General features: G+C 36.8%; 1 protein-coding gene across 1 annotated transcript in view; it reads right to left on the bottom strand.

The window, feature by feature from the left end:
* LOC129741103 (zinc finger protein 493-like) overlaps positions 1-7,399 on the bottom strand; it is a 10,507-nt gene extending 3,108 nt beyond the window's left edge. The window contains exon 1 of the mRNA XM_055732806.1: positions 7,251-7,399. Coding sequence (XP_055588781.1) covers positions 7,251-7,399 — 149 coding nt within the window. The remainder of the gene's footprint in view (positions 1-7,250) is intronic.
* Between the last annotated feature and the right edge of the window lie 591 nt (positions 7,400-7,990).

Raw genomic sequence — 7,990 nt, 5'->3', positions numbered from 1 at the left:
TCGAATTTTAAAAACTGACCATATACATTTGTAGATTGGCCCAATAAACTCACCTGTGTCAAATTTGAGCTCAATCGGACTTGATTTAGGGGTGTCTCAAAGAGCTCAAAGTTTTTGGTTTTTGATCTTCAAAAATTACCAAAAGAGGGACCTGAGGAAATGGAGAAATCGAAGTTTTAATTTTTATGCCAAATGACTTAAAAATGCACAAGCCGTCGAGATCTGGTGTAAGATCTGGTCGACCCAGTTCTAAGCCGTGTTTGACAGTTAATGGAACACGAGTGTGGTTACCAGTTTTCACTAGACTGGATCTAATTTCTTTGGTCCAATTCTAGTATAAACTAGACCCAGGAATAGACCACGGATACAGATGCTCTAATATGTCTACTTGATTGAATAAATCTACTGAATCAAAGCAATCGAAAGATTGGACTTGGTAGGCTGCGGTTAAAGGAACACGACGCGTTTTTTCTGACAGTAAAAGTGCTAACAGTTATCAAAATCCGAAAGATTGAAATTAGTCAAGGGATAGGTTAATCTGGACGGGTGGAAACAGTTTAGCGACCACCAACATCTTGAGAGCCTTCGGAAAGTGGACTTCCCCGTGGACTCTAGGACCACATTTTTCCAGGCAGACTCCTAGATCTAAAATTGGCCTTCTTTTTAAACATTTTTGGTGAGACCGTTCCATTGCACTCCAAAAGAAATTTACATTTAAAACAATTTATTTCTGTGCAGATGGCCAAGCAGATATCAAATCACTTAGTGCTTCTAGTTCTAGATCAAAACTGGTTCTCATGCCGGAAAGCAATCGAAGAACTTGCTGAAGGCAACGGATTAAACCTTCTATGAGTATCCGGACATAAGGGAATTTTTGGAAACGAGTGCGCCAACGAACTCGCCAGAGCTGGATCGGAAAAGGAATTTTGCGGACCAGAGCCGGCTGTCCCAATATCGCCATGTTGGTTCAGAAACCAAATTCAAACTTGGTCCTTCAACCAGCATGATCGATACAGGGAAGAGTTGGACACTAAATTATTTTTAGAAAAAGCATCTTTGATCATATCTATATGTTATCTTTAAGTAAATGTCATTGCAGCATCCTGATCAGAGCATTCTCCGGTCATTGTAATCTCAACTATCACATGTACAACAATCAGCGTGTTGAATCTCCAGTATGCAGCAGTTGGGAATCAGATGTAGAAGATCCCTTTCAACTTATATGTAACTGTCTCTCATTTGCTAGACTACGTTTTTCTACTCTGGGATATCACGCTTTAAGCGAGACTGAGTTCAAGAAATTAAACTGAAAAGACATACTATCATTCCTTACCAAATGTGGAAAAGAGCTTTAATGCTATCCCTAAGGGGATAGGCTTTACGCCGCCTTTAATAAATTTTTCTTTTTCAGAATTCTCAGGTAAATGATGGAATCTTTGATGAAAAAAAGGCTAGGTACAGTACAATTTTCCGTATTTTTGGGTAACTTGCCGCTATTAAGGCTACCCCTCTTCTGATACCCGAGGCACAACTTCCGCTGATCATTTGCCACCGGATCTCACGGCTCGGCTGGTGTCATTATCTGCGTTCACCAGTGAGTCGAGATAGACAAAATCTTCGACTATCTCCAGCTCGTCGTCGTCGATCGTGACCTTGTTATTACTAGACAAGTGGGTTCGGTCGGCCTCGGATCCGCGAGCGTCTTGGACGCACTAATTCCACTAATTCCGTCCTTCGAGTTGAAATTAATTACAACTCGTTTAGTATTGGAATATCTCTGCTTCAAATTGTAGGTTAATTTTTCTTGTATATTTTTTTTTGTATGAGCAAATCCACTTACTTACTTACTTAATGGTCCCGCGCCGATCCTCCGGTGCATAAGGCCGTGGTAAAAGAACTCCACTGTTGACGATCCGGAGCCAGCGTCTTCACCTGGTCCCAGTCAAGACTCTCGTCGACAGTTCGGATTTCAGCGGCTAGGCTTTGCCGCCACGAGTTTCTGGGCCTGCCTCTTCTTCGATGTCCTTTTTGATTCCAGTCTAGCGCCTCTCTGCAAATCTCGTTTTCATCTTTTCGCAGCGTGTGCCCAATCCATCTCCATTTACGTTCCCGAATCTCGATTTCTAGCGCCCTTTGATGACACCGGCGATGTAGTTCCTCATTCGAGATCCAGTTGCCAGGCCACCAAGCGCGGATGATATTCAGCAGGCAGATCCACTGCGCCAGGCGCGGTCCTATGGGGGGGGGGTGATCGGGGTGATCACCCCCCCCAAGCGGCAAAAAACCGTTGCAATATACCCGTAAATGCTCGAATTTCTAAAAAAAAATTGGACTTCCCCTAGTATATGTGCTTTTGAATTTTCAAAAATTTCCCACTCCGTGGGGGTGTTTAATCAATGAAAAAGTTTGTTTATCACTTAAAGGCTTAAGATTGAAGAAAAGTCGGTCTACCAAACTCAAGCAGCTGTAACTTGCAGTTCCCTGGACCGAATTATACCAATCAACTTCTGTTGAATTTCTTAGAGTTTTGACTTTGAATTTCCTAACCATTTATCTACTTAACATTTGAGCTAGGTAATGAAATGTAGGGACATTTTTTTTACTTGTCACTAATATCCCTCATATGTCTAAATTTACATAAGCAAATTGTGATAAATTTTGTATTTGTTTCAGAATCTTCATTATGTTTTGATTTTGTTGGACTAACACATTTGAAAAAGTCAAAAGGGGAGTGAATATTGTTATAACACTGAAATACTTGAATTTTTTTTTTTCTGAAGTAATACACTGATTGCCTTTATCATGCAGTTTTACTTCAAGAATAAAAAGCTAAGACGAATCTGAAATTTAAATATTAATTAGAATTTCCAATTCTGTATTTTTTCTTTTGTTCACAGTTGGTTTATTGAAAATTTAAAATTTGTACAAAGTTATGTCTAACTTATTCCAAAATCCAACGCAGTACTATTCTCACTTGCGTTTACGAGGAATTCATAACATTACATAGATTGCAAAATAACGATTGAGTTTTTGAATCACAGTAAAGTTTCTCTTGCACGAATTAATCTCTCCCTCGAATTTACATCATTCAAATATGAATTATGAAACTTCAAACTAACCTTTATTAAGAAATTCAAAAAAAACTTAGATCCAATTTAATTTAATTTGGTTTGAAATCTATCACATCGACCGTAAAAAAAGAACAGAAATTGAATATGAAAATTTTAAATGTAAGAATTACAAACCTTTTAAAGATTTCTGAATTCAAGTTAATGCATTAATAAAACACAAGAGATTCCAGAGTAACAATTAATCAAAAGAAAAAATGGTGGGCAGAATTTGTAATATTTGCGTTCCCTATGAGTTTTTGAAGCCAATAAGGGATAAAAACTATTTATAAAAGCTGTTTTAATATGAAGTGTTAGGAGTTTTGGAATAGAATTCAAAAACATCTCCAACACATCTGAATGCAAATTTGTATTTTTTTGTATCTGCTTTTTTTTCGGTATAACTTTTAAAAACACAACGTTAAAATTCATTGAAAAAATTTATGCACTTTCTAGCAAAAGTGTACAGTATCAAAATGATTTAGAAAAAAAGGTTCTAACTTCATGATCAATTTTTCTGAAGACTGTGAGTAATTACAGTGGCTTCTGGACGACAAAATTTCAGAATTGCAAAAAAATGATAAACACCCTTATTCTTGTTTACGGCGTATCTGTCGTTCGTTCGAACGGATACTTTCGAACGAATTCGAAAAAGCTATTCTTGTTTTCGTTCGAATGCGATACGTTCGATGTTGGTGTTACCTACCAGATGAACTTCGAAATTTCTAAGCAGCCCTGCTGTATCAAAATGACATTTCTCGTGTGCAGAGACAAGAAAAAAATCTCAAATCATGCTCGAGCGGATCAGGCCCACCCAGAAAACCTCCGACAGCAGCATCAGCAGGCTATTTCGTGATATCCAGAAGTTTGACAAATCGGAGCCGATAACAGCCGGCGGGGTTATTGCTATCGCTGTTGCTGCTGGAAAGTTGCCCCGTCGTAGGAGATCGGAACTCGCGTAGAAAAAATCGACAAAAATTGAAAATTATTTAAATAAAAATGAGTTTGTATCCTAAAAAATTTTGTTATTTTTAAATTAAAGATATCCATTTGTAACATTGATCTCGACAAAATTGAAATTTTTAAACACCTTTCGACTCTACAACCGGTCATATTCATTGGCAGAGGTTTCCGTGGCAGTTGGCTCAATTAGGCCTGGATCTATTTTTACGTTTAGTTTAAGTATCATATTTTTCTCATTTCTTCTCAAATTTGAACAAAATATGTTATTTTGAACCACTTTTGTGTTTTATAACCTGCATTAAATTCCACCAATTGCTTTAAACGGTTATCATTCGCAGCATTAGACTCGCGTTTGTCAGTCCATACAAAAAATAATTTCGATCGAAAACGGGAATGCAGTTTTTTGTTCGTACGAACGATGTTCGAAAGATCGAACGGTTCTCATTCGTTCGAACGAAAACAAGAATGCAAAATTGCAAAACTTTCGAACGAATGCCATTCGATCGAAAACAAGAATAAGTGTGAAATTTATTTTTCAAATCGTTGTTTAAACATTAGGGAAAAAAATCTGTATCTTTTTTTTTCGAGAATTTGCCACTTACTGGCATTCTTCCCTAAAATCTGCATCGTTGAATGAATAAAAGATAATTTATAGATTCAAAATAATTATCTCTTGTTCATGTAGGTCAGTTGCTTCATCAGTTTTCATTGATCGATTAAACTCTAAACTAATAAGTTTTCTGACAAAAAATTTGATAAAAAAAATCGAGTAAATGACGCAAAAAATTTTCAAATTCAGTTTGCCTATGTTTTATATTTTCCCTTGTGGATTAAAAGTTTCCCGTTATCAGTCGATTATTTTTTCGGCAACAAGGCAATCCATCCAGCTAACGCTCGAAAGCACTTTTTGTGACTTTTGACTTATACTGCTGGATTTCAAGATCTACACCAATTAAATCGCCGAAACTGCTTTCAGCTCATTCACATAATAATTTTGAAATTTTAAGTTGAAATCCAGTTTAGGGTTTGATATTCTACATCTGAAAGTTTGGCTATTTCAATCGCAATTGTTAAATACTCTTCACTGAATTAACCCTTCATGGCTTCATTCCATGTTTTTTTTATACATCAATATCATTTCAAGAGTTTGGAATTATAAATAGGTACCTACATGAAAAAAAAAACGATTTTTCGCCTTCTTTATAATTTATTTGTTGCTATTTCATTTGTTTCAGTTCAATTAAAATTGAAATTTTTATATTATATCCTGAAATTTAAGAGCAAATCATTTAAAATTAAGTTCCAAAAGCTTCATATTTCAGTATCTCATTTTGATCATCTTATTATCAACTAAATTTATACATAGTTGGAGTGTTGATTTTTTATATTGAGAATTTGAAAAATCAAAACAGAATTTTAAACGAGGATTGTGTTTCCAAATTGGAAAAAATATTATGAAATTTCCAAATCACTATTCAGTAAATTACTTCAATGAAAAATTTAATCACCGTTAACCAGTTTGAAATTCATAGCAAAAGTTAATTAAAACTTATCTCAAAACTATACTTCTTGTTTGGTCTAGCACTAATATTCAGAAGCTCAACAACGTGTGTAAAATTTTCATTTGTAAAATGAAATTTATAACAAGAAATTCTTTAAAGATCCTCGAATGTGAGAATTTAAAACTACCAGATAACAAATTATGACAGTTTTCTTCATATTAACATTTTTTTTTGATTGAATATTATGGATTTGCTGGTGGTTCTATAATTATTGAAAAAGTTTGTTAAAAAATTTCATAATTCTTCTCTTGTTTTATATTTTTCGAAATACATCTGATTTTGTTCAGTGAAATTGAAGTGGGGAAGGAGGAGGAGCAGTGTGCAGCTTATATTTTTTTATTTATTTATTTATTTATTTATTTATTTTTATTTATTTTATTTCGTCAACCTCATTGTACTCATTTGCAAGAGGCAAACCTCATTAGTCACCTTCCCCCCCCCCCCCCCCCCCCCCGCTACCCTCCCTCTCTTTTCGCTTTTTCAAATCGATCGTTTTTTCACCAGATATTACGTTCCTTCATATTGACTGATTTTTGAAAATTTGGAAAATCACCCCCCCCAAGAGCCAACTCTAGGACCGCCCCTGACTGCGACCAATTTATTTGATCTATTGTGGAGTAACCCAATTTACTATTTGTCTGATTACGTCGTACTGTCATCATTAATTGTATATGTAACTCATGTTTCCCCAAAAATTGACATATTCCCTCCACTCGACGGTAAACGGTTTTTTCGCCACACCGATCGAAAAGAAAGGCACCAACATCCTGAGAAACATTTTTTTCCCTGCTCCGTCCGCTAACACCGTTCCGAGATCTCAAGATCGATTTCCCCACACAACCACACAGCATCCGTTCAGCTAACAGCTATGTGTACATGAACACGAAGGTATCCATGGCATTATGTAGAAGTAAAATTTCCTTCTCGATTCCAAAGCAGCAATGTCTTCTCGCATAATCAGCACCGACCCCAACTTTCCACCCACAATCGCCATCCGCCACAACAATTTCCAAGGAATGGTATCTGTGTGTGCCTAAGGAGAAAAAAATATGGCCCGAGTAGCTGCTTGGAAATTGAAAAAAAAACCAACTCACCACTAGCGCGAATCTTTCGTCTTCATCCTTATTTTACCCTCCCGTTTCTCCCTCCCTCCAACACTCGAGAGTTAATAAATTAAATATTAGTGCCGCACTTTTAATGTTTTATGAAGGCGTGGCTTATTTTTTTCCTTACATTCCTCTCGAGAAAAAGGGTGTTGAATTTTTTTTCTCGGTGCGCTATTTCTTGTTCTCCCCTCTCCTGGCCGACACTCTCACTTCACCCCTCCTCTCGGGTGCTTTTTTCCATCATCAGCTGTCGGGGCCATTCCACTAACCTCCGTTCGTTGTTTTGCGTCCTCATCCTCTAGCAATATCCTGGCTGGCTGGCTGGATGTTTGGTTGACTCGACTTGACTCGCTCGCTGAAAACGAACGATTCCAAGGATATCTCTACCATCGCGCTAACTGGAAAGTAGGTAAGGTGGGATACCACGCACACAGCCAAGCACAGCGAAAACCGGCGACGGCAGCAGCGGTCGTAAAGCGGATCCATTTCTCCCGGCCCGGGTTGGTACTTACCTATACGATAGCAACTCGAAACGACTTCGTCCTGGCGTTCCTTTTCTTAGCGCTCTATCTGCTTCCCGCTGCTGCTGCTGCTGCTGCTGGTCCCGAACGATGATTACAATCCTCGGTAAGGCCAGAAGAAGGTTGGGTTTTTTTTTCATCTCTCGTTCGTACCCACTTGGTTACATATTTTTATTATTTTCCATTAACTCCAACCAACCTAAGAAGAGGACCAACCGATTTGTCGACCTGTGCTGGAAGTTCAGCAAATGGAATGATCAAAATTTCATTTTTTATTTAATTTATACTAAAGTCTCACAACTGTTAAACATGGTGTCCCTATCTAATTTTCTTTCAATTTGACCATTTGAGTGGCTCAAACGTGACTAAATTCCACTGGAAAAAAGAAAATCTCGATTTGATGACATGACACGATTTGATACGATTTTTCAAATTTCTTCCAACGATCCTTCATTAGATGGAGGAAGATGTTTGTAATTGCTTAAAATAAAAACAAATGTCAGAATTTCCAAAACTGAATTCCAATTTTTCGAAAACCTTATTTTAAAGAAAAAAAATGATTTTTGCAACTAGAAACTTTCATCAATATTTCACATATACATTTAAATTACCACTTGTCAATTTATTTTAATCTCTAGAATATTTTTTGAGAAAACTCAAAAATATCTTTTTGTAACATCCAAGGAGACTTGAGCGAGATTCTTTCCAACAACAAACAAAAAGAATCGAAA

Source organism: Uranotaenia lowii, chromosome 2 (genome assembly GCF_029784155.1).
Source record: "Uranotaenia lowii strain MFRU-FL chromosome 2, ASM2978415v1, whole genome shotgun sequence".
Classification (NCBI taxonomy): Eukaryota; Metazoa; Arthropoda; class Insecta; order Diptera; family Culicidae; genus Uranotaenia; species Uranotaenia lowii.
Note: the sequence above shows the minus strand (reverse complement) of the source record. Positions and strands in the feature narration are given on the sequence as shown.